This window comes from Lupinus angustifolius, unplaced genomic scaffold (assembly GCF_001865875.1).
Source record: "Lupinus angustifolius cultivar Tanjil unplaced genomic scaffold, LupAngTanjil_v1.0 Scaffold_162_1, whole genome shotgun sequence".
NCBI classification, from domain to species: Eukaryota; Viridiplantae; Streptophyta; class Magnoliopsida; order Fabales; family Fabaceae; genus Lupinus; species Lupinus angustifolius.
In genome coordinates, this window is record NW_017728885.1 from 504,408 (window position 1) to 531,326 (window position 26,919).

General features: G+C 31.7%; 4 protein-coding genes across 7 annotated transcripts in view; 2 read left to right on the plus strand and 2 right to left on the minus strand.

The window, feature by feature from the left end:
- LOC109342042 (polycomb group protein EMBRYONIC FLOWER 2) overlaps positions 1-2,172 on the plus strand; it is a 41,607-nt gene extending 39,435 nt beyond the window's left edge. For 2 of the 3 annotated variants that reach the window (XM_019580009.1, XM_019580010.1), the window contains 3 exons: positions 620-699; positions 874-963; positions 1,747-2,172. In XM_019580009.1, the coding sequence (XP_019435554.1) occupies positions 620-699; positions 874-963; positions 1,747-1,867 (291 nt within the window). In that variant the 3' untranslated portion in view covers positions 1,868-2,172. Of the gene's footprint in view, positions 1-619; positions 700-873; positions 964-1,746 lie in introns of those variants that run through there. The other variant, XM_019580011.1, reaches the window with a different exon arrangement.
- Positions 2,173-3,032: 860 nt separating this feature from the next.
- On the plus strand, positions 3,033-4,425 carry LOC109342043 (ethylene-responsive transcription factor 5-like). Of its 2 annotated transcripts, XM_019580014.1 has the most exons (2): positions 3,033-3,303; positions 3,364-4,425. In XM_019580014.1, the coding sequence occupies exons 1-2, from the start codon at positions 3,191-3,193 to the stop codon at positions 4,001-4,003; spliced, it is 753 nt and encodes a 250-aa protein (XP_019435559.1). In that variant the 5' UTR covers positions 3,033-3,190; the 3' UTR covers positions 4,004-4,425. The 2 variants fall into 2 exon arrangements, with proteins under 2 accessions (XP_019435559.1, XP_019435558.1); XM_019580013.1 differs by having other exon boundaries at positions 3,036-4,425.
- Positions 4,426-7,644: 3,219 nt separating this feature from the next.
- LOC109342050 (putative lipase ROG1) lies at positions 7,645-13,687 on the minus strand. The gene is made up of 11 exons (XM_019580024.1): positions 13,571-13,687; positions 13,405-13,533; positions 13,135-13,202; positions 12,171-12,241; positions 11,452-11,694; positions 10,599-10,762; positions 10,380-10,488; positions 10,170-10,284; positions 8,983-9,080; positions 7,935-8,052; positions 7,645-7,851 (listed from the first exon to the last, which is right to left on the minus strand). Exons 2-10 carry the CDS (start codon positions 13,521-13,523, stop codon positions 7,981-7,983), a joined length of 1,059 nt encoding a protein of 352 aa, XP_019435569.1. The 5' UTR covers positions 13,524-13,533; positions 13,571-13,687; the 3' UTR covers positions 7,645-7,851; positions 7,935-7,980.
- A 1,605-nt stretch (positions 13,688-15,292) lies between these two features.
- LOC109342049 (calcium-dependent protein kinase 1-like) lies at positions 15,293-21,236 on the minus strand. The gene is made up of 8 exons (XM_019580023.1): positions 21,119-21,236; positions 19,832-20,735; positions 19,110-19,253; positions 18,859-19,011; positions 18,626-18,741; positions 18,290-18,457; positions 16,367-16,591; positions 15,293-15,647 (listed from the first exon to the last, which is right to left on the minus strand). Exons 2-8 carry the CDS (start codon positions 20,658-20,660, stop codon positions 15,525-15,527), a joined length of 1,758 nt encoding a protein of 585 aa, XP_019435568.1. The 5' UTR covers positions 20,661-20,735; positions 21,119-21,236; the 3' UTR covers positions 15,293-15,524.
- Positions 21,237-26,919: the final 5,683 nt, after the last annotated feature.

Sequence of the window (26,919 nt, forward strand, 5' to 3'; positions counted from 1 at the left end):
TCTACGATCATGTGTTCTAGAGTTCGACCTTGTTGACCCCATGCTTCTAGTAAAAAGTTGATTTCAGCACAAGGTAGTTAGACGTGCATCTCTAGGCTTCAAGCCCAAGGAGCTAGCATGCACAAAGGGATATGTTAGATATATAAAATCATTCTGTGTCTTCATCTAACAACTATAGCTTTTGGGAGGGTTAGTTCTGGACAGATACCATGTTGTAATAATGGAGAGAAATAAAGAAAATATTAGAACTGATGTAAGACAGAAAACTCTATTTTTTCTACTTGTCTAGACTGGTTGTAATATACAGGCTGATCACAAGTTCACAACTAAATAATTTCTTTATCCCTAAGAGTCTCCTAACCATTTAACACAAACTGCCATATGGAAGTATTTTAGTCCTGTACAGTTTAATTTGGATGTTTAAAAGTTTTAGACTTCATTTGGAGAGTTAAACATGAAAAGTTAAAAATCTCCTTAACCCATTTTGTAGAATTTCAAATTTTCAATAATCATTTAGATTGAGGCATGAGCAGAGGTTATAAAATATGTCTCCCCATTTGCTGTTCATACTGTTGTGTTATGACTTGTGAGGAGTCATTGACACACTGATACCTTGCAGATGCTTGACAATTTTGTTGACGTGAGCAAAGATGAAAAACAAATCATGCATATGTGGAACTCATTTGTTCGGAAGCAGCGGTAAGTTCTTTTATTTTGGCTCAGTCATTCATCACTTCATGTGTCTTCTTTTGTTGATTGCCATCATTAATGACAAATTTATGTTATGCTGAATGTATTTTTGAGCTCAAACTGACATGCTGGCAGGTGGTAACATATCATCAGTAATAACAATTTATTCTTTGTTTGTGGCAGTGTGTTAGCAGATGGTCACATTCCGTGGGCGTGTGAGGCGTTCTCAAACTTGCATGCCACTGAACTTGACGGATCCACCTCACTAGCTTGGTAACTAGCACTTCTTGTGTTTGATTTGAGTTGTTCACATATTTGAAATTTCTACCTTTATTATTTTATCGCCTCTTCTATTTATGTTTAATGTTGATATGTTTTTTGTGTGCTTATATTGATATAAGCTTTTAACTTAACTATAAGCTTTCTATGAAGGGTTTCTGGTTTAAAAATTAGTTGTAAGGTGGTTGATACTTAAAACTAATGTAATCAGTATCTGGATTGTACTCCTGGCAATTCAAGATTGCTAAAAATATCATATGCTACTAGCAGTAATGTATAAATCATTATTGCAAAGTTGTTTATGTCATACAGAAGATTTGGTATTTTGTCTAAATTAATATGGATCTAATTTAATTCAAAACCTACATAAGGATTCTATCATAGCTGCATGTCATCTATGGACATTAGCAGTGTCTGTTAGTTTGCTGTAATGCAATAATATTTTAGAGTTTAATCTCTATACATTATCGGTATAAAGTTTTTTATTTTGTCAGCACATCATTCACCATTCATGTGTATTACTTTTATTCCAGAGTCAATGATGATTAACACATTGAATGATGGAATGGATGATGTGCCTACAAGGTAAAAAAATCTTAGTTTGTCAGTACATAGATGCTAAACTCAACATTTTCTGCCATTAGCATTTTTTATGGTTTAGGTTTTTTGGTTTTACTTTGGTTGCACACTTTTACTCAGTGAGATATCATACCTGTTCTTTATGTACTTTTTTATATTGAAAATATTCAATTAATTATAAATTCCTTATTTTGGCAGGTGTTGGAGACTGTTTATGATCAAATTATGGAATCATGGTCTTCTAGATGCTAAGACCATGAATGACTGTAATGTTGTTCTTGAACAGTACAAGAAACTGAATACCAATCCCAAAACCTAATGAAAGCCATTCCCCCCTTTTAAACATAAGAAATTGATGGCAAATAGAAAATACCCTTTCCCTTCAAAGGGGTACAAATTACTGTCTATGTCTTGCAGTTGCAGGGTTTCAAATTTATATACTACTTCATTAGCCTAGAGTTTTGCCAAAAAAATATCATGGGTTAAAGTTTCATCAATTGTCCTCTTTGTAACAGAGAACTGAAAATTTCTTAAGCAAGTTTCCATTTGCTTTGACATGATTGTTCATAAATCATATTACACATCTTTTACAATGAGTTTTATAAAAATACTGCATCTCTTTATGAATGGAGTTATAGGAATTTTGAGGATAGTTGCAAATGCTTTAAGTCAAAATTGTTTGGTCTTAATTTCCAGATATTTGTAGGTCTTAATTTTCAGGTGCAAATTTTAATTTCTACATTTTTTATATTTATATAATGGTTAATATACAGCATTACAATATTTTTATAGAATGTTGAATTCAGTTTGCTGTGTGGACAGATTAGATGGATCATTTTTTTTCTTAACTTGAAGTTGACCTTAATCTAGGGAACTTTATATTCTCAAAATCAATTAGCTGAGTGGATTGGATGGGAAAATGAATCATTTTAGTTCATTTCATAATTGTATGCCACATGCCTTTCGTTTACAAATATTTCTGGGTTAACTAACATAACAAAGCTTCATCATAAGGTCGAAATTCCAAATATTTCTGCTTTAATGAACTCAATTACAATTTTTTAGTGTAGGGTCTATTTAAATATCATATTACCTATTTTAACATCCCAATATTTCAGGGTCTTAGAATAATTTAAATCCTAACTGAATATGAATAATAAATTTTTTACACTAACCATTCATCATTTATAAGTCTACACATTATTTGTTACTTTTATCTCACCCATAGTTATATTCATGTACCACAGGAATGAGCAAAAGATTGGTTCTCACTTCTCATTCACTGAACTAATTTGTTTCAAAGCTGAGTGGGCCCCACTCTCAACTTGCAATAACTAGAAGTACCCAAGAAAGGTCATTTTGTGGACTTAGGGCCCTACAATGTAGGACAAGTCAAATTAACATTTGACAAAAACAAAAAAGACAAATTAAGATAACTTGTATCTCTCAAAGGATGCTTCCTAACACCATCTTGGAATCTATACTGAACCACACAACACAACCCTTTTTCATTTCTATCTAAGCTTCCTTTTATTTATATGCCCCTCACTCCTCATTTTCCACTCAACAAATTTACCATAATTCTTCATTTTGGCACTAGCTAGCCCCTCTAAATCTTTTCTATCCAAAAGAGCTTCAAATTATGCAAAACTCTGAATCAAGCTTTAGTTTTTTAAACTCAAACATGCTAGGAAATTCAATGCTAATGCAACCTTCAAATTCAGAAAGGAAAAACAGCAAAACCACCCTTAGTAGTTCTGAAATCATAACTAGTAATGATTACTTGCAACCCAAACAACAAGTTCCCATCAGAAATAGCCTTGAAATGCCTCAAATCTCTTTCTCTAAACCTCCAAGACCATCATCAAATCTAAGCAAACGCAAGCCATCTTTAAATATCACCATACCTTCCATAACCTCAACTAGTTTCACAACTATCTTACAACACAAGGAAACACAAATTTGCAATCAAACTTGTTCAGATAACAGTGATGTCACCAAAGAGGAGAAGCATTATAGAGGTGTTAGAAGGAGACCATGGGGGAAGTTTGCAGCCGAAATTCGCGACCCGAATAAAAAAGGAACAAGGGTATGGCTTGGAACATTTGACACAGCAATTGAAGCTGCAAAAGCTTATGACAGAGCTGCTTTCAACATGAGAGGAAGCAAAGCAATACTCAACTTCCCTCTAGAGGTTGAGATCAATCTAAGTTCTCAACAAGAATCAGTTTTGGTTGGTAATAAAAGGAGAAGAGATGAAGATGGTGAAGTAGTGAATGATAAGAAAGTGATGAAAAAAGAAGAAAAGTGCTTATCTCCAAAAGCCAAAGGTGTTACAGTTTGCACTCCTTTGACACCATCATGTTGGAAAGGATTTTGGGACAGTCATGATGTTATGGGAACTATCTTTAGTGTACCTCCTTTGTCACCATTATCTCCACTCATGGTTCTTTGAGATTATGGTCTTGTCTCTAGTTAATCTATTAGGAAAATGATCATAGAAGCAAGGAGAGAGATGATGCAAGTGGTTATCCTCTCCGAACAAAGATTTTGTTGTCAAAAGTCATGTCATCACTTAATGATAATGAAACAAAAACATCAATAATAATGAATGTTTAAGGTTGGTTATTATATAGAAATGAGAGAAATTTAAGGTTGGTTTTTCTCTCTTATCAAAATAGTAGTACTAGTGCATTAGTACATTTTGCATGTGGTGGCTTGTATAAGGTAAATATGTAGGACAGTTTGAAGATAGATTTTTATTTTCTTCCCTTATTTATGTTCATTTGGTCAAAGGTTGTATGGTACTTGAATCGATATTAGTAAATTTGTTTATTCATTTGTTGCATATCAATATATTACATTACCACTTTTGTATCTTGTTGTTTAGTTAGAAGATATTTATGTTGCTCCATGAGTAGAAGAGAAGAATTGAAAAAAGAAAACAATATTTCACTTACTATAATTAAAATAACTTTAAAGCAACCAACAATTAAGTGGTGTATAGAAAAGTAGCTATTGTCCACAAAACACTGATTAGGTGGTCAAAGGGAGGGTAACACTAACAATAGGCAATCTCAAATTGTGAGTCATAAGAATCCTGGACTAGATGAGTTCAACTTTAGTTTCTCAATGTGTTTTTTGGGATATTTTGAATGAAAAGTTTAGGTGACTTGGATTCACATTAAATTGTGCACGCTTCAAATATACTTATAAATTCATTAATAAGGACCTTATGGGATATGAGTCAATTTCTTAACAAACAATTATTTATGTTTGGTAGAATTGATTGCAGGATCAAATTATCAAAAAAAATTAGAGAAAAAAGTGTATCGGATAAATATTAGATTTTCAATAAATATTCATAGTGTTGATAAGGCTATATGTCTTCACATGCTTGATTAGATAAGCAACCTTTTGATTAAGATGAACTGGCTTTGAGTTGGAGTAACATTGTCTTGAACTAAAGGAATCAACTCAAGAAACATACATGAGTGAATGAACAATTTTAACAAACAAGGTGAAGAAAATTAGGTTGGGTTATATATATATATATATATATATATATATATATGTGTGTGTGTGTGTTGTGTGTTATACAATTGTATTATTTAAATGACATTCATGTACTAGATAACTAGAATATTACCAAAATGAGTTGACATGTCTATGTTATTGAATTGAATTCTGTCAAAATTCCAGTTTCAGCTAATCTTTTTTTGCAAGTTGAGCATTATTCCTTTTTCTTGTTAAAAAAAATAAAATAAACAAATAAAGGGGTCCCATTTCTGTTGAGTTACATCAAAATTGATGGTATAGTTACCCATTCAGCAAATAACAAGGGTCTCTTACACACTATGAGTTGTGTCTGGAAAATTAGCTTATCCAAATTGCAGTGTCTCATTCTTGGATGTTACTCCAAATGAAAGCAACACAATCTTTAAATACTCTCAAGTTTGTCTTTTAGTAATTGATATTTGGGAACCACATCTTTTGTCCTAAGATATGTACCACTTCATATATTTTTTAATTCTCATTGGTCATAAAAATATAAAGTTAATATATATTTTTTATATTTTAATTTTTTGACTAATAAAAACAAGAGATATATATAGTAGTATAATCTATGACTGGTGTGATTCTGTATTAGTAAAGATGGACAAGAAAGTTTTTGCAACTTGTTCATTGTGTTGGGCTCAAAATGTTGCTTTCTGTTTGTCTCTTCTCTCAAAGGGTGACTAGGTGAGAAACTGATTGGAACTGCTTTTTATTGGTACATGGGGACCTTAATCCTCAACTTGCACCAAACATTTAAGGCCATGGATTTGGATACCCAAACATATTAAAAAGGTACTTTTTACTTGATATTTTTCATGTCAAGGTTTATTCCTCTTTAATTTGTCCTTCAAGAAATTACCATAGTTAAGCATAATTACTTTAAGTCTTTGATTCACATTTAAAACTCGTTCCCAAAAGGTTTTAACCAATCATTCAAATTGAAATAAGTGAAATCTCACCAAACTATTCATATTGAATGAGAACTCTTCTTTAACCCATTATTAATGCAGCATAAGACATATAATTAAGTGAACACTTTGGGTAATTTGATAAGATATGAAATTCATCAGAATATTGCTTTATTCAAGCCTTAGTTTAATTGGTACACATATTTTATTTTTTGGTTTCCCACATGTATTCTTACACTGAGGGTAATCTTATCTATCTGAGTTAGGAACATCCACAGGTATATGGCGAATTGATACACATCTTATAACATTCTTATGGAAGTCTTAAGTTGGATTGAGAAGGTACAATAAATTGAAAGAAATATAAAGAATTATATAATTCATAAGTAAAAGATATAATCAATTAAAATTAAAATATGAAAAATATTAATCATGATAAATTATACCAACATTTTTGCCATTAAATTGGGTACATATCTGGTGTCCCACAAGTTGTACCACTACATGTACGACATGATGTGATTGGCTAGAAAACTAGTTAATTATTAAACTTAAATATAATTAAAGTCCAAAATAAGGATTTCACATCCAACTTACAAACAATCAAATTCATGATAACTCCGGGTTGAACAGACACATATAATTGCCAATCAAACGTCCAATTAACATTATGCATAGACAAACTTTAAAACTGAGTCTATCCTAGTTATTCATTAGTATCAACTTAATTTACTTAAGTTCAGCACAAAGATTCACATATAACTTCAGAATTAAACAACAAATAATTGTTGCGCACCTCCTTAACTATTGACGATCAACTTCTCAAATCAAAATCTCCTAGCAACATCTGATAGGGTCACCATCTATTTGAGGAATCCCTAAGAAATTTGACAAAAATTTATACTCACCTCATGAAAACCTACATGCATATATGATCAATGGTATGGTTAGGAATTCTTTAAGTAAAGGAGAAGGATGGTGATAAAGGTCTAGATTGTAAGGTTTTACCAATTAATGACTAGTATATATAATGGATGGCTTTAGTATCTCTCAACTCTTATATGGATTATGATTTGCTTTAATGTCATATATACTGATTTGGTAAGTTGGAATAACCTGTGGCATTCCAAAAATGAATGGAGGATTGAACTTTCATAATTGTGAGTATTGGAATATAGCAATGTTTGGATAGAAAACCAGAGACAATGTCCAAAACAAGACATCAACTCCAGACCAAGTTTGCATAAGGATATGGAGAGATTGTTGAGAATTTGAAATGTTTTCCCTAATTTCAGCAATTGGGAGGATTATGTACTGGTGGATAGGTTTAGAGCTTTCCAATTTTTGATGTACAGACTAGTTTATGATTGTAAGGCTGAAACCTTCCTAGAAGGTGGTAGGTAGCCTTGTAGTTTTCTTGTCCTGTTTAATTGCTGGTTGTAAAGTTTAACATTTTGTGACTTGGTAATTAATTTTAATTCATACCCAAAAAAGGAGACATTGTAATCATCTTATGGACCATTTTTCCTCCTTTTTGTGCCCACTTTACCCTCCACAAATTTCCATACATCTTGTTCTCCTTTCTCTTATGTCTCTGCCATGGATCAAGTTAACATTATTGCCAAATGCATTCAACAGAATAAATAGTAAATATTCATTCAAGTCATGTTTTTGTAGAACAAAACCTGCTGTTCTTTATCATACACACATTTTCTGTACATAAACATCATAAACGTATTTTCCACATTGCTAAGGATCATAAATATACAAAATTTCAATTGCTTCTTCATCTCAACTATGAACAACTCCGATACTCGAGGAACCAATTTTTTCCACCCTACAATGAATTCAATTTCAGATAAATTTGAATAAAGCATAAATTTGGTCTAATTATAGAGAGTATAGCCATTTCAGATTTACCTACATTGCTAGGAGGGAAGAATATAACTCTAGAGATATGCATCTCCTAGGCAAGAAAATGATCAATCATATGCTGGATGACATCTGCGCCTTCCAGATGTGCACTTCGGTCTTTGACCTGCGAAATAGTCATTTTAAAACATGGACAAAGGACATAGGCAACTTATGCATTCAAAGAAACAGAATATCATGTCTGAATTTGAAGATATAAAATAGAGTTTATCATCAACAGTGATGAATTATGATAATGCCATATATTGCAAACTAAAGGGTACACACATGGATCATGAAAATCTCTTACGTCTCATGTTTGGGAACTTTTCGCAACCCAAAACTCTCAAAGCAGCATTTTAAACAAGCCACTGAATAATATAGCAGAAAACAGAGGCGCTGACATGACCTGATGTAGAGTTAAAGAGATGGGAGCTCTTCATGGATAGAGGCACTGCTTGGGTGAATATAAAACCCAACTCCTAACTCCTAAGTTGAACAAAATAACTGTTTCATCTTGTTTTAAATTCTGTTTTTTAATATTAAAAAAGGGATTAACACACTATTCTGATAATTTTGGTGCACACATGGACAGCCACTGTTATTGATGTTTAATATATGCCAAGAGTGCCATGGCATTATGATTTACATATGTAGTGGTTATCATTCCTAGGACACATGATGGCACTCCCCCATTGTGTTGCACATGATTAACTTCTACTTTACAATTTGAATTTAAAACTCTTTAGAATAAATAATTTCTGGCATAAATGAATACATAATAATGTATTTTGAAGTTCAAAAAAATTTGTATGACCTTAATTGGAATATTTTGAAGTTTATGCCTAACCATCCAACTCAATGTATTTCGACCCCAAGTAGCAAGCTGAATAAGTCTACCAGACTACCACCCGTACCACGCATGGTGTACTTCGACCCGAAGTAGCAAGCTGGGTAGATCTACCACCCATATCATGTATCAAACCATATCATTATCCATGTAAACTGACTGTCACATAAAGATATGGTGAAAGGAAGGACAGTGTAGGACACAGACCTGAATGACACTATGAGCAGCAAAACTCTGTTTGATACTGCGAAAGCTAACATCTACTTTTTCCCATGACATACGAGATAAGGCTGTTACCAGCTCCTCTGCAAGTGCACATTACAGTTAGAATGATTTAAATTTGGAAACATAAAACAACATAAAGAAACAGCCCCCACATGATTCTTTTTTTTTTTAATTCAAGAGACCTTTTATTATATAGGGTAAGATCAACAATGACAAAAACAACTAAGTCTCTAATCTTACTAAGTGGGGTCAGCTATAAATGGATCAATCAACACTATTGGGTCGTACAAAAAACTAAATTCAGTTGAAATCATTTAGAGTGAGGACTTCATTAATGGTATCTCCAAATGTAGCAAACCCCAATTTGTATTTAAAAGATCAACAGCTACATATTTGCTATGGTTTAACAGGGTTCTTTTCAGAAATTGTTTCATATTTTTCATCATGCGGATGCATGCCTTGAAACATGCTAACCTATCTATGGGGTTATTGAAAGTCTATAAGACCATTGAAATGAAATACAACAACAATAACCAAAGCCTTTCCACATTTAAATGAAATAATTTACAATTTATGTTTTTTATTTTGATAAAGAATTATTTTTTAATAAAAGAAGAATAAATTAATATAGAAGAGAACGATACACAAGTAAGAGGATAAGAAATCCTCAAGAACAAGAAAGAAAAGTAAACTGAAAATAAAAAGAGATACAAAACCTAAGAACAACAAACATGCATTAATATAATAAAGACTTATGAATTACTTGATATCCAACTTTTAATAGGATGTCTATATACAAATGATGGACAAAGAAAATGTCAACATAAGTAAACAACAGTATTAGATTAGCATTCTATGGTGGACACAGAATCTATGGCGGAACACAGCAAGGTTGCAAGGAATGAGATAAAAAAAGGGCAGCCCAGTGTACGAGCTCCCACCTATTGGAGTCTGGGAAGAATAAATGTACACAGCCTTAGCCTCACAAGCAAAAAGGTTGTTTCCAGGATTTGAACTCATGATGTCTGGATCATAAGACAAACAACCTTACTGTTGCCCCGAGGCTCACCCTCTAAATAGACCATCAAATTTTTTAAGATAAACAAGGCAACAGCTGCCTGTAAGGGAAACATCATTTACATTAAAAAAGAGAATGTAGACAAGCAAACCTTCTATCTTGTCAGAGCCAGTATCTGCCACCAAGTAAGAATGCTCAGCATCACATGCTTTGCAGTGCTCTTCATATACGACATGGGGATATTTTTCATTTAGGGTATCCTCCCACTGTGAAGTGCCAACAAATATTTTTACATTACTAAACAGTAACAAACTTTCCATTAAATCTGGTAGCATTACAAAAGATATGTCAGTGAACATACCTTTGGAAGTTCACTATCACGTCTAATGCATGATGTTCTCCAGCCAACAATATGATCACAACACACATTTGAATATAAGACCCGGCGTTTGAAAGTACATAATGCAGATCTGTATGAAGCAAGTCAGAGTCATTCAAAAGATATAAAGATCCATCAAAGGAATCTAACTACAAAAAATCCATATACAGAAGGAAATTATGAGGTAGGCAACAAACATACATGAAATAATATCCATCGTAATCTTCAACCATGCGCTTAAGCAATGGGCCTTTTCCTTCACCATCATCAGTAAGGAAAAGATGCTGACCTGTTCTTCTAAAAATCAAATAAATAATAAAACGTGCAACTTTCTCCAGTGCAGCTACACCAAGAAGAAATGGAACCTGAAATTCCAAAGCCACACAACATATTTAAATGCTGGAACAACAGAAAGTGATGTGAGCAAGGAACTAATCATCAAACATCTAAGAGAGGCATTACTCATCTTGACTGTGAGGGTTTCTTTGAAAATAAAGTCTTCAATTAACGAATCTCTGGAAGCAGCATTCATATTTAAATAGGATAACTCAAGTACTCCGAGATGAGATTTAAATTAAAATAAACAGCCAATCAAGTATTCTCCTTTCTTTTTCTTTTTCTTTTTCTTTTTCTTTTTCATTGTTCATTAGGTATCTAGCTCTTCAACCAGACTAGTCTAGGGGCCCAAAAAAGATAATGCAACTTACCAAACCCCAGGGATTGGCCTGTATTTACCACATAGAAAGGCACTTCAAACTCCTGACCTAAGCTTCTAAATAATTTATTCAAGCTAGGGTTGCTATTCCAGCAACATATAGGGAAATATTATATTATAATATACTCAAACACAACACATGGTTTTGCAGTCTTTCATGTTCATGAAGTAAATAATCATCCAATCAAATCCAACTTTTACTCACTATAAGTGAGTAAGGGACTTCAACAGTTCAAATACATCCAATACCATCATGTATTGAGAGATTTTTCAACCCATATCACATTAGATTTGGTATTTGGACAACATTAATTAAATTTTAAGATAGGAAGTCCATACCTGTTTATTGCCCCTTGACCCTAGATGAGGTGTAGCAACAGTTATGAAATTCATAGCCTCCAACCCACCTATTGTACCCATAGAGTCCTCTTTATTTTCTTTATTGCATGAGTCCTCCAAAGCTTCTCTTACAGATGGCCGATACAGCCTTCCAATTGCATATCTTGCCACTAATCCTCCAACTGAGTGGGCGACAAAGGAGATCTTACGCAAATTTGGCTTACTTTGAATCACCTCAAGGACCTAAGGGTTAACTTTGCTATTAATAGCAATAACTTTTTGCATTGAATGCCACAATACACAGCATTAAATGCCAAAATAGGTATACCTCCTTTGTTTTCCAATACATCATTAATGAACATTTAATGAAAGTTTCACGAGGAAATATTTCTACGAGTTATACTTTTATTGTCAGTGGCAGTGATAAAACTTTCTGAAACTCATTTGATGGAGTATACTCTATATAATTTGATACATAGCTCCAATACCAGGATTGAGCTAACATCATGTTTACTTTATTCTTTTTTCACATTTTCACAACTTAAGATAATCCTCATCATCTATTATTAACACAATAATTTATAACATCTATTCTAATCTAATGAAAAAAATTGGTTTATAGAATCTATTGTCAATGAATCTAAAGAAGGTATAGTTAATTCACTTTCACATGACATGCAAAATCATGAAACAAATCTCCTATATACACAATTACTAACCTCCTCTGCCAACCGCTGCCCCATTACGTCCACGCCATCTAGCGTCAGCTTAGACACATTTCGTTCACTACCTGAGTGGAGAAAATTGGGAAGAAATAAAAGCAGGCACAAATAAAAAAAGTTAAAACCCACTCTAGTTCTAGAATAAATACATAAAAGATGATGTTAAATGAAAAAATGCCAACTAAGACTGAAAGTATGCAAAATGGTTCATCAAGGAGAAATACAAAAATAAATTTAGAAGTAAAAGTTCAAAGAATCATTAATGAAAAATTAAGGATACATTCTTTTCAATAATTTCTAAACAATAGGCACCTTCTCCAGGATCAAAGAAAGAGAAAGATGCAATGAGGATAGCATAGGGCTGAAAACATGTTAAACATTCAAGAGATCATATACAGTTAGGTCGGTACAAAACCATCCTTTTAAGCAAGGCCTTGAGGTATGTCTAACTCAAAAGGGACTGTTTTTTAAGTCTTTTCACAAAACAAATTTTTGACCAACAAATCATTCTAACATGCATATTTGATTGATTCTGCCTCTACAAAAGCAGAAGCTTAGCTTTTTAAAAAAACAATATTTTTCTGCTTCCCAGCAATCACTTTTAAGAGTGTAATATCTATGCACTATCAATATAAAGATTTATACATGATCAATACATTATTTACCATTTATTTGTATTACGTTTTTCAATAGTCAATGATGATAAAACATGAATGATGGATGATGCAATGACAGTATATAAATTTTTTCTCTCTTTTTCTAAATCTAGAGGACCTGCCTTGGCACAACAAAAGGTGTGCTGCATAGTGACCAAACACCTCTTCGTTCACAGGTAAGACTGCATACATCTACACTGCTCATACCCGACTAGATGAGAGCCTCTGCCATTAGGCAGCTCTTTTTTAACTAATTATTTTGACAAGTTATAAAGATGAGAAATCATAGATAACGGTGTCCTTACAATGAACAAACACTTTATCCGGAATCTGTTTAACAAATTGCTCTGCTGCATACTGCCAATCAGTTACACTGCAGCATCAAACATTAAATGATCATCATCCACCACTTCATCTTAACTTACTTAAAAACATCAACAAAAGTAAAAAAAACATCATATTAAAATTCAAACAATCTTTAAATAAACGCAATTAACCAAATCAACGAAATCAGCACCATTTTTCACCGATCAAAATCGAGAAAAAGAAATTAACGAAAACGCGATAACGCATACCTTCCTATAATTCCATTAACCATGACAACAAGATGATCAGCAGAGGAACCAGAATTCCACACGTCACAGCTTCCATTAACGGATTCGGAGGTGCGAATTTGTTTCTTCTCAAACAACATTTTTCGGAGAGAGAAATTAGAAACTGTGAATAATTAAAGGAAGTTATTTATTGAATGCGGTGTGAAACGGTTATTATTATAATGAAGAAAGGTTTTGGATAAAGGGAAAGAGTATTTATAGTGATGGGACACGTAGCAGAGAAGGGAAAATGTGAACGCCACTCTTAGATCACGATTTTAATGCACGAGAGAGATGATAAGGGTTTTTGTTTTAGTTTTTTTGTACTTTCTGGTTTAAGATTTTGATTGAGTCACGAGAATTCATATAGATTTATCATGAAATGGGGGTAACAAGTTTCCTTAAGGGGAAAGAAATATATTTAAGGATTATCTACATAGAGAAAATTACAAATAACTATTAATATAACATACATTATATTACCAATGTCTACTACAACAAAGTGAGAAATCATACATTATATTATCTGTTTTCTACAAAATCGGTTATTCTTTAAGCCAAACCGACCATAGCACTACAAGCCAAAAATAATCCAAATATCTCTTCTTATAATGGAAACCAGGGCCATATGTTTGGGGAAGTGCTGCAAATAATTCCTTAGGAGATCTATATTAGTTTCAAGCTAAGAGTACACTCATGTCCAAACATTCACAGCCACCAAACAATTTACAAAGAGGCGAAAACATAAAGCAACAACTCCCATCCACTACCACCCCACCTTAGTAGTATATCAATAGTAGTATTATATATCTCTAAAAAGGTACAATTCAAGTTTAATTTTAAGTTTTACACCATTGCTATAAGACCTACAATATTATATAAGATTGAATATTAGACGATAAAATATCATCAAGAGAATATACTTCGTATAGTAAATATAATAATATTGTATTGGATGAGTAAATTATAGTGTAGATATGACAATATAGTATTAGAAATGAATGCATCAGTAAAAAAGTTGGAGTAATTCATATTATAAAAAAGATGGTAAAATCACACATTAAGTTATTTAGATATGTATGGAACATACCAGTAAAAACTCGGACAAGGATCACATTTCCATAATTTTTCTGTATTTCTGTCCCGGACCAATCAAACTTCACAAAATAATATTAAAATATCTGTTTTTATAATTTTTCTTTTTAAATAAATGGAGTTTTCTCATTGGTTTGGTACATCAAGTGGTACATGAATGGAGACATGTGATCCCCATCCATAAAAACTCATGTAATGAGAGTATATCAAATGAAAGTTAATCCAATTTCTAAAGAAATAGAGAGACTAAGTAAAACCATAGGGGAATGATAAACAAAAACTTAGAGCACAATGATTTATCAACAAATATGATTATGATAGAATATTTATGGTATCGTTCATACCAATATAACAAATATCACCCAGTAGAATAAAAGTAAGTTTGGTTGTTACCGTAGGAGATAATTGAATGATAAAAATAACCAACTTACTTAATACTGCTTTGAGATATATCAATTGAAGTATAAAGAAAAAGGTTGTGATGTTATGTTATGAACATAGTTCTAATTCTGAAATATTATTGCCCCATCAACATTGAACATTCCATTTATTTATGATTATAATAAATAGATGATTATGTATGTATGTAGAGTATGATTGTCTATTGTGCCTTTGGTTTAATGCTTTGCTTAGCATGCATGCTTAATGCTTCATCCACAATAAAACATCTTCTATTGCATGGTTTAAGTGTGGCCATGTTAAACATTGTAATTAAGCCATTACTTATGATGTCTGCATTATATGTCTGTCCATTTAATAACAAAACAAGGCCCTCTATAACAGTAAAATTCCACCATAAATCCCTGTTTAACATATTCTCATAATTACAATATCCATTTAAACCGGAAACAATTTAAATAACTGCAGAAAATAAAGGCTAAAATAGCCTCCACATGCAATCACATGAACCAATGCATAAAATATTGAACCTTCAGAGAAAAAGGTAAGGGGATAAGTGTGGAAATAAGGATAAGAAATTAGAATATCAATGCTGACTATGAATACTACTATTGTTTCAATGCCCCCTTGAAATCAATGCTGAAAGTATGTTCCAGGCCCTTCCTACCAGCCATACCAACATTTCCTTTTTGCATCATGGCCACGAATTCATTATAATCTATTCTTCCATCCTGCATCAACATAAAAAAAGAGTTATAGATTGTGATTTAAGAGATTAATATGAATTATACAAGAAAGTAAACATATATAATGATAAGGATAAAATAGAATAACTTATATATAAATAGTAAATAGTAAAGGGTGGCCCACTGTATGAGGCTCCTACTTAGTGGAGTCTGAGGGAGGAAGGTAGGTGTACAGTCTTGTTCCGCGAGTGAAAACACTGTTCCACATAGTCTTACCCGTAGACGGAAAGACTGTTTCCAGGATTTGAACTCCTGACGTCGTTGTCACTAAGCAACAACCTTACGTTACACCAAATGAAGTTCTATAGTTCTATATTCTTTAATAAATAAATCATAATAGTAATTACAAAAATTAAATTAGACATAATTTGGGATGTTATCATTGATGTAAATCATGGATGCAAAAGCATCATCATAAGCTTGATGAATGGTGATCAAAATCTAAGCAAACTTGAATATAGCAATGAATGATTCATCCTCAATAAGTGCATCTTACTTTTCAAGTATATATACAAACACAAGAGGCATCTTATATCAAGAGGCACACCTTGTTTATATGTACTGAATTCCTGTGTATATTTTGAGATGGTTATACAGAAAAAATCCTTATACCTAGAGGTGCTATGAAAATGAGGTTTATATGGAGAGATGCTAAACCTAAAGGAATAGATGATCTATATTGAATAGAATTAAGAACCACTTACATTGTCTTCATCGATTTCTTTGATTATCTCCTCCAAGCGGACATCTCCTATGCCAAACTCGTCACAAGCCTGTTGAAGTTCATCTGGAGTAATATAGCCACTACCATCTTTATCGAAGTACGAAAATGCTGCAAATAGATGATCTTCTCTTTCAATCTTGTTTAGATGCAATGTTGCAGCAATGAACTCGCCATAATCAATTGTTCCACTGTTATCTATATCAGCCTACAATTCCAAGTTATAGCAATTTGTTAGAAATTTGAATTAACCTAAAAACAGTCTATTCATAGTGAGGGTAAGAAAGAATTATTTCTGTTAAGATTCCATCTCAGGTATTTAAATCATGTCTGGGAGAATGAGAATGATGCAGACATTGTGGGACATACTTCTCAACATGTCCCCTTTGTAGAATGAGGCGACAAGAGAAGTAGCCCAAAAATCAATTGAGTTCTAACTTTGATACCATATTCTCAAAATTAATCGAGCTCTGACTTTGAAGCACTGACCTTCCAAACAACTAGCTATTTCCATGTCTAACATGTCAGAACCAAAATTCAGTCTGCAACTCTACACCTTTAAATATTGTTTTATGGATTTATTTATTTAAAATATTTGACACTTCTAGAGTAATTCCTAAGCAAATTCAAATATATACTAGACATATCTTGGATATAATTTTGTAATCATTTGGAGGTTCTCATGCTTGCTTAAACATATAACAATTCAGTAACTATCATGTATTTATGTGTATAACTAAAAACATGTTGGTTCAAAGGTCATTGCTCTCCACATTCAATCCTAGGGTCGAAAAGGCTCATAACTTGTTAGTGCGAAACCTAGGCTTTAGGCGCTGCTCGGTGTTTGTCTTAGTTTTTGTCCTCTATTATTATATTTTTTTAAGTATATTTTGCATATATTCATAAAGAGATATACATGTCAATGCCATGGCAGATTTGCTGCCACAGCAATAAAGAGATACACACAATCACATGTCAAACCCAGTTGTGTAATCCTTGGGATCAAATCCAAATTTAGTATATGTTGTGTTCCATCTCCTTTGTCCAATTTTTGTGCTTCTACTGCATAACCAAAGTGCCTAATACTTGGAAATTGGAATTCTGATGTTTCTTTCTTTCTTTCTTTCTTAGTGGTACTTATCAGCTTAGATGTCCATCTCCCGAACAGCATGATTGGACAACTGAAAGCAATACCCTATACAGTCCTAGATTCTAAAGAGAGCATCTCACTTTAGAATATTGTCTAGTGCAGCATGTTGATACTGTTTGCTAATTCAAGATCAATGCAACAAATGAATTGTTTAAGGATCCATTTGCATGTTAAGTTTTGGAGGGGAATAAAAGGAAATAGAACGCTTCAGAGTCATGAAATACTCTTGTGAGATGGTTGGAAGCCTATTATTTCTACTTATTCCCTTACAAAACCCAACTCGCAAATGGACCCTAATGGAAGACATAAAAAAGAATTAGAGAAACTGGCATTGATATGTTGAGAAATTATTATGTCATTAGGAACATCTTCTGGGATGAGTAAGCAGTTAACAGTAGTGCACCAAATCAGTTTCTTTTCCCTCCAGCTTTTGCTATTAGAATTATTCACCATTGTCACACTTTTCTCCTCCTTACCGGTCAATGAAAATCACTAACTCGTGACAGCCTTATTTAAAATTACAAATAAAGACTTCGAAAACATATTAACAAAGTCACTGATCATTAAATTATCAATAAGCCATACTTCTAACTTCTAAGATTGCAAATCTAATTAAGGGCAAGAGGATTATTCACGACAGAAACATCGGCGAAGTCTTATCTACCGCTAAATCTTTTCCTCATTCATTTTGTGTATTCTTAACTAATACCATTTAAATCTTTCTGTTTTGTAGAACATACTTAAAAAGATACTCACCGCTTGCATTAAATCATAAATTTCAGACTCCTTAAGATTAGCACCAACTCTTTTCAAACCAGCTTTAAGTTCTTCAAAAGTGATTTGACCACTGTTGTCTGTATCTATCATCTTAAACATTTCTTTCAGGCCAGCAATTTCTTCTTCAGATAAGCTCTCTGCAATAACCTGAAAATTACAAAGGATGATCGGTGATAACATGAAGAGGTGGAAATTATAACATGAAGATGAGAAGCCTTGCTGCCAAAAATCCATATTGAAAGATTTCCCATCTTAACACATTAAATCACATTTTGTCAAGTAAATGACTTCAAGATTTCACATCTGGAGACTTACTATAAGAGCCATTTTCTTGAGCTTGTTCATCGCCGAAAATTGCTTCAAGCGACTTAATACAGCGGAATCAAGTGGTTTGTCAGGAGCTACACCATCAACTTGAATCCATGGATGGCCTGCATGGAAATAAATATATATATAAGAAAGAGAAAACAAAGTTTCTTGTAATGTCACATAGATGGGGTGGGCTACATGGTTATGACTGGATAATAAATTAGTAGACTCGTATTTACATAATACTTGATGCGCAGTCATCCTCTTTCTAGGGTCACGAACAAGCATTTTCCTTACTAAATCTTTTGCACTTTCGGAAATTTGAGGCCATGGATCTGAATTGAAGTCAAGATCACCATGCAGAACCTGTTCAAATATTCCTTGTTCACTTTCTGCATAGCAATTATGAGCACACAGAAGACAGGGGAAATTAATAATCAGAGAAAAATATGTATAAGTTTATAAGACCATATGAATCCAGAGATCTCACCAGCCCAAAATGGAGGTACACCACTCAAAAGAATGTAGAGAATAACCCCAGCACTCCAAACATCAGCTTCAGGACCATAACGCTTTCGCAAAACCTCGGGGGCAACATAATATGGACTACCAACTACATCCATAAATATTTCACCTGGAAGAAAAAGAGCACCAGTTTTTCACCATATAATCAATGTATTACTTAAGTTGTACAAAGCTTCAGTCTAAACTGAATGGTTAAACCACTTCTATGAAGAATGTTGCCTATACAAGATGCTCGAAACCAGCAGACCAAACTCAATTATCGACGATATCTCCATCCCCACATGTACCCCTACCCTATGTGTGTATTGTGTGTTTCTGTTCAAATAAAATCTATGGAAAGCTACCATTTTGGTCTTTGAAAGATACATTTTTTTCTCAATTTGGTCTTCAACATTTTAAATTTATCAATTGAGTCTTTATAAATATTCCAAGTCATATCAACTAGGCTGTGTCATTTGAGGCTTTGAAGTGTTTCAATTCATCAAACTTGGCTGTGTTGAACACATTTCATACGCATTTTGCAGTTTTCGCACATGTTTACAGTAAGATCAAATCAAGATGAACTAATACTTTTATGGACTCAAACAGATAAAGTTATGTTGAGGGAGAAAAATTTTAAGGAGCAAAATGGTAGCTTGCCCTGCAAATATTTAACCGCAATACTATTATATGCCCACAAAAAACTACCTGGCTTAAAGAACACGGATAATCCGAAGTCAATGGTTTTGAGAGGTGAATCCTCCTGTTTATTGACAAAGAGAAAATTCTCAGGTTTAAGGTCTCTGTGCATCACACCTAGAGAATGACAAGCTTCTACAACATCAACTATAGTCCTAATGAGGTCAGCTGCCTGTCTTTCAGTATAATGCCCGCGCTGAATAATCCTATCAAAAAGCTCACCACCGGCACATAACTCCATCACGACATGAACTGCAACTGCATCCTCGTAAGCACCTTTTATGGATATAACATTAGGATACCCGGCCAAGTGGTGCATTATCTGAATTTCTCTTCTCACATCCTCGACATCCTCATCGGTTACCAACTTCCTCTTTGCAATAGATTTACAGGCATACTCGTGTCCTGTCGCCTTCTCGATACACAAAAATGTTGTCCCGAACTGACCCTGTCCAAGTTTCCTCCCCAGAGTGAAGAACTCCTTGAAATTACCAGTTTCTGTTTGTAATACAGAATCAACGCGAAGTCCTGCATTAGAAACTCTCTTCACAGGACCAGGGTTCTTTGTTTTCTTCTTCTCCTTTTCCTGTTCCGGTTCGGGTTCTACTTCTGATTTTGTTTCTTGCTTTGCTTCTGGTTTTGGCATAGTTATCTGCTCAGGGGGTTTGCTTTGGACAGGCAAGGGTGATTCAGGCTCTTTCGTTGTTTCCTCATTAACAGATTCTCTATTAGAATTCGATACTGATTCTTCGGATGATTGGGAGCGCCACATTGCTGCAGAAACTGATTGAAGAAAACCATTTTTGGAAATGCTTGGACCAACACAAGTATTCCCCATATTGCTTCAAACTGAACTACTTTCTATGCTGACAATAGCCAAATTTTCATCACTGGATCTATGAGTCTACATCATCTGTAAACACAAGAAATAAGATCTGAATATGATCTTCAAATCCATAATAGTATGCATCTAAGTCAAACCCCATATATAACACCAAAAAGTTTGGCATAAGTAACAAATCCAAAGATTCAACATTATCTAAAGAACAAACAAGATTAAAAAAATAAAGTAATGATTGATAAGAACAAAGTTTTACTTAGCACACACAAAAAACAATGAATTTCCTAGGCAGAACAATGAGCAAAGAATCAAACTTTATAGAATTTTAAAAACACCCCATTAAATGAAATGAATCAAAAGAGCATAAATCAGAATAAAGACCATAAATTAACTAAAAATAAAATGAAGGGTACCCACTATGAAGTAACGAGAGAAGTTAAAAATGAAGTAAGGAACTTGAGTTTGGACTAATGTTATGTTGAGTTGAGCACGTCTTCTTCATTCATTTCTATGTTTGTTGGGTTCATTAAATTCTTTGTTTTGATTTTGATTTTTATATTAAGATTTTAAGACAATGTTATTATTATAAGTCATGGTTGGTTTGTGTTGTGTAGCTTCGTAAACGCGTTTCTGTCTATATGGATACGCGCCCTTTCCGCTTTGAGTGTGTGAGTGTTCTTTTTATATAATTTCTCTAAATATATAATTAAGTTAGATTTAAATTAAACATTAATGTATTAATCAAGTATATGTAAAACGATGGTAGACTATAATGGATCCTAAAATAGGTCAAAAGATCAAGGTTAAAGGTAGGGGTGGAAACATGTTAGACTGCATATCAGGGGTCTATTATCTAGCTTATAACAGTCAATGTCAGACCAGACTTTTTCGTAAACAAGTCAGACTCGGACTTTTTGAAAAACCTAATTAGTTTAACATTTATGTTTTAGGTCATCCAAAAAACATATTAAGTCTAACTGAACAACCTATTTAGTTATGTTAAGTAATAATGTTCATATTGTACAATTTTAATATAAGTAGTTATTATATATGTAATTTTAAAATAAAAATGGATACAAAAATATAATTTAATTTTTAAGGTTAAAATAGTTTAGTTAAAAATAGGCATATTAGCTTATATAGATATGTTGACATATTTCAAGATTATATGGTATAATAGGCTTTTAAACAGACTAACATATCAAAACAGACTTTTAAATAGATCATGCTTTTAAACAAATAAGGTGTAAGCTTTGAAAAAAATTAAACAGACTAACAGAATAGACTTAGGCTCAACCTATTTAAAACAAAGTCTGGTTGACATATTTTCACCCTTAGTTAAATGTTTAATTTCTACAAACAATACTTATCGGATGAGCAGTTAATTACGCACAAGAGTGAGGGATATCAATCATTATACCTAAAACATTATGAATATGACTTTACTTTCTTAAAATTAAATAATTCTCACATATCTTTTTGTTTTACTCCTTATAAATATGTCTAGCTTTTAATTTAAATCCCTCAATTTTATTTGATTAAGTTGTTAGTGCCAATATTATTTTTTTGGTATATTGTGACAACAAAACCAAAGAAAATTGTAAAAGAAAAGAATTATTTAGCTCAACTCTCTAGAATGGAGGTGGAGAGCACCAAAACTTGTAGGTTTTATTTGTTGCACAAGAGGAAATAAGAAGATAGCCAAAGGTGAGAAAGAAAGAGGCAAGAGAAACAAGAGAAATATAATAGATTTTTGTAACGTTTGGAATAAGAAAAAAATGAGAGAAAATTAATAGAAATAAATATATATTTTTTTTCTCTTTTGTTTGGTTGGATATAAAAGGATGACATCTTTTGTCTGAGAAGAGAGTAACACTCTATGTGTCACTGCATGTGATTGGTCAGAAAAATATTTAATTATTAAATTTCTAACTTAAATATATTTTTCAACCAATCACAATCAGTGGTACACAGAGTAACACACACTACAGGACAACAAATATGTTATGATGCAAATGACAAAAATGTCCCAAAAATAAAGAAAAATTAGAGAAAAATCTTGTTTTATTATTAATTAAAAATAAATATTATAATTTTAAATTATATATTTTATTATAATATCAATTAACATTTTTAATTGATATCTTTTATATCCAAAAGAGGCTTATTTATATTGACAATATTTAAAATTAAAAAGTATATAAAAAAAGTGAAGGACATTTTGACATTTCATGGAAAAATTTCATCTCCTCTCTAGTTTTTCATAAAAGTATCATTTTCTTTTGAGTAGGAGGGTTTAATAAGAAAATATATTATTTTTTATTTTTTAAATGTCAAAAATGTCATTAAAATGAATATAAGATAAAAATATTGATTTTTATTAGTTAGTAAAAAATAATATATTTAAATATTGTGATATATATTATTTTAATTATTAGTTTTCAATTACTAATCAATAATTAAATAGAAAATAAGATGTAAAATTAGGAAATCAATTATTTGAGGGTATTGTTAGCATTTTATATAAATTTATTCATTTTCTTCTTATAAGTGTGATGAAAGAAATTATGTGAGACCATACATTTTTACTCCCTCCCTTTTCTTTCTGCTCTCAACCAAACGAGAAAAACTCTAAACTTTACTTTAACTTCAACTTCTCTCTCTAATTCTACCCTATCAAACAAGAGCATAAGGAGGAGAGTCATAATAAATACAATTATTGTCTTTGCAAAATATTGCATGTGTCTAAAATCTCTTTAGTATATTGATGTAGATAAACTCATCACATGAAATTCAAGCTTGAACAACTTCCAAACCATTTATCTCATAAATGAATTTAGAACACCCTTTGACTAGGCTAACTCTAATCTTCTCAAAGTGGCCATCACCTCACCAAGAATCATATCTTTATTTCTTTCCAACTAGGAATGTCTCTGATCGGGTCACCATTCTCATCCCTCAAGTACCAATATATATTGATTATGTATTTAGTTGGTAAATCTGATAAAAATTATTGACTTAACTTGATGGTGGTTTATAGGGAACATGTGGTGGCAACAACTAAAAACAAAATAATATATTTATATGGACTAACATGTGAAGTACAAATACTTATGTGAAGTACAAATATTAAGCATATGTGTTGAATCTAAATTCGATATTGATACCTGTATTTTTTAAATACTTATTTTATACGATTTAGGATGTTTTTAACCTTTTCAAAGAATTGATTTTCTCCTTTATATACAATATCATTAGACAATAGTAAATATTTTTTAATTCTAGGGTATTGTGTGGAATTTGAACTTCTTTTTTATTATACTAAAGATGTTTAATTGGCAATATGACACTCGCAAAAATAACATTATTATGATCACATAATTTTTTTCTGATCATAACACACAATGCATATTGAGGTTGCAGCCACCAACCTTCTTTGACTAACTTCTCTCCTATCGGTAAAGACTAAAACTGTCATGGTATCCCTTCAAACATATCTATTGTCCTATATATTGTATCACTTTATATATTTCTATTTGTTTATAATTGATTAAAAATATATTTATGTTAAAAATTTAATAATAAATATTTTTCTGAGCAATAACAAAAAGTGACACATTAAATAATACATTTTTTTAATATAATATGTTGTTCTACATGTGCAATTGGGAACAACCAATTTTATAATCATTTTTGCTTATAACATAAGATAAAGCTTAATCTTTCATGTTCACCTTTCCATTTTATTTAATGGCCATGGATGGAATCTAAGATTATACCTCTTTAAATTAGTATTAATTAAAACCACTGTGATTTTATGTGAAGTTTATCTTTGAAGCTCTAATGATGAAAAATTGTTTATTAAATTATAATCATTTTTTTATCTTTTTTAGTTGATAATAAAGTCAATCTATTTAATCTTTAGACAATATAAGTAACGTATCCTTCCATTAAAGAAATAATTACTGAAATTGTTAACATTATATAAGTAACGTGTCCCATGCACATTTCTCAAATAAAATTGTGATAATAATAAAAATGGGTCTTAAACTATATATAAATGGTTATAATTAAGAGTTAGTTATTAATTAAATGATTATTTTTTTTAATCTTAATCGTTTAAATAAGATTTAATAATACATATTATTTGTTTTTTGTTTCTCACTGTAATAACAATTATTATCACAAGAATGAATTACACAAGTCCCATATGTATTTGAAGGAAAAAAGTCCAAGTATTATGATTGATTATGCCAAATGATGTATCATTTTTTGCTTGTAATTTCATTTCAAAAGTTTAAATTCTAAAAATCAATTTAACACATCATTATGTCTAAGTAATCATTATAAGGAAGGTTCTAAGGTTAAGATAATTCTTTCAAAATTTCACTACTGTGGTACTTTCTTAATGCTAAATAATAAAAAAAACCAAACATCTTCATTCATGAGAGTAGAGAATTGCTATATATAATATTGCAAATAGTAAATTCATTTATTTATGAATTTGGAAAGAAATTATTAATTTGACATTTGAGAAGTATGACATGCCTTAATAATCTGTTGACTTTTCAACGTTTGCGATATATGTTAAATAATTAATTATATTTATTTAATTACCAAAGAATATTAGTATATTAGCAATTACCGGAACATTTCGGTTTATTTCATATTTGTATCAATAGTTGGGGGGCTATTTTTTTTAAAGGCCTATAAAGCATACATTACTTGAGTCATCCCTATATGTAAAAACTGACTTTATGATGAAGGGGTACATGTTTGTTTTTGTCAAAGCACAAAATCTGATTTTTGAGTCTTATATATATATGGAGGAAATTCCTAGTATATAAAAACTATAAGGGGTACTCATTTTAGTCCCTTATATTTTTTGATATTATTAGTTTGGTTTTTCAAAAATCGGAAAATTCAAAATGATCTCCAAAAATTTCAAATGTTAGTCAAATAAGTCTATATCAGATATTATAAAACATGTTAAAAATGACTAATTTGACTCACTTTAAAATTTGTTGGAACCATTTTAGGTTTTTCAATTTTTAAGGGACAAAACTATTAAGATAAAAAAACATAAGAAACTAAAATGAGTATTTACTCTAAAAATTAATATATAATCAATATACATACTGTGAATACTTTTTACTTGAACATTATTGTATGAAGAATACTTATAAGTAACTTACAAAAGAATGGATTTTGTGAAGCTACTCTAGCAAGATTCACCCATGTCATTAAGGTTGAAGCAACTACTTGTACTCTAACTATTTCATTATCAAAAATTGTCCCAAAGAAAATGTCACTACCAAAAGTTGGATGTAATAACTTGGTTGCACAATCACTCAAATATTTTACTTGTGATGCTTTTTATTAATGTATTTTGCCTATGATGATAATGACCTTGGTGCATAAATATTCACTACCCTAAATATCATAATAAACAGTGGTTATTCAATATTGTAATTTTGAATGAAGCTGTTAAAAACGAGGCGAAAGAACATTGACAGCGCATACTAAAGCATGTGTTGTCAATATGTGTAACTTCAACAGCGCATTCTTGACATAGCGATATTGAACATCAGTAACGTTAACGCTGACTTAAATGAGTTATGTTTAACAACGTCTTTGATAGAAAATGATGTTAATGTTAATAAATTCCACAGCGCATAAATAAGAAAGTGTTGTTGAAGATTACATAGTAACAACGCTTTCTTAATTATGCGTTGTTGATTTTATACAACATTTTAAGTGTGAGAGATATTAATGGTTGAGTAGTTATTTGTCTCTTCTTTTGTTGAAATATTAATGGTTGAGTGATTATGTTTGTTTAAATATTAATGGTTGCTCATATATAAATATTGTGGTTCACTTCATTTTATATTTCATCAATAAGAGTATGTGTTTGTATAGGAATATGTTCAAAATTTTAAAAGTTCTAAAGTTGTGTTTCTGTTTCAGAATCATGTTAAGTGTAACGCCCCGAAAAATACTTCTCAAAAACATTGCGGAAAAATGGGTAAATTTTTTTTTGAAATGGGGATGTATAAAATTGTTTCCTTTTACAACCTTCCTTTTTCCGGGACATCACTTTAAGTAACTCAAATGCGGAAAATCAACTTATCGTTATCGAATGATAACTTAACCTGATTCACAATTTCCTGAATAACACAATACATATAAATGGTTAAGTCATCTTTAGTTCATACAAACTAAATCAAAAAAGGCGGAAACTACATCGCCACTAACA

What these genes read in the sequence shown, in the direction of transcription:
- LOC109342049 (XM_019580023.1), bottom strand. Translation starts at nt 20,660, where the DNA reads ATGGGGAATACTTGTGTTGGTCCAAGCATTTCCAAAAATGGTTTTCTT. An exon ending in ATCCGTGTTCTTTAAGCCAG is followed by an intron (nt 19,254 to 19,831) that starts GTAGTTTTTTGT and finishes TTTTTCTTCCAG; the next exon opens with GTGAAATATTTATGGATGTA. An exon ending in TTTATGATTTAATGCAAGCG is followed by an intron (nt 16,592 to 18,289) that starts GTGAGTATCTTT and finishes TTGGAATTGTAG; the next exon opens with GCTGATATAGATAACAGTGG.
- LOC109342050 (XM_019580024.1), bottom strand. Translation starts at nt 13,523, where the DNA reads ATGTTGTTTGAGAAGAAACAAATTCGCACCTCCGAATCCGTTAATGGA. An exon ending in GGCAGCGGTTGGCAGAGGAG is followed by an intron (nt 11,695 to 12,170) that starts GTTAGTAATTGT and finishes GTTAACCCTTAG; the next exon opens with GTCCTTGAGGTGATTCAAAG. An exon ending in GGTCAAGGGGCAATAAACAG is followed by an intron (nt 10,763 to 11,451) that starts GTATGGACTTCC and finishes TTGGAATTTCAG; the next exon opens with GTTCCATTTCTTCTTGGTGT.
- LOC109342043 (XM_019580013.1), top strand. Translation starts at nt 3,191, where the DNA reads ATGCAAAACTCTGAATCAAGCTTTAGTTTTTTAAACTCAAACATGCTA.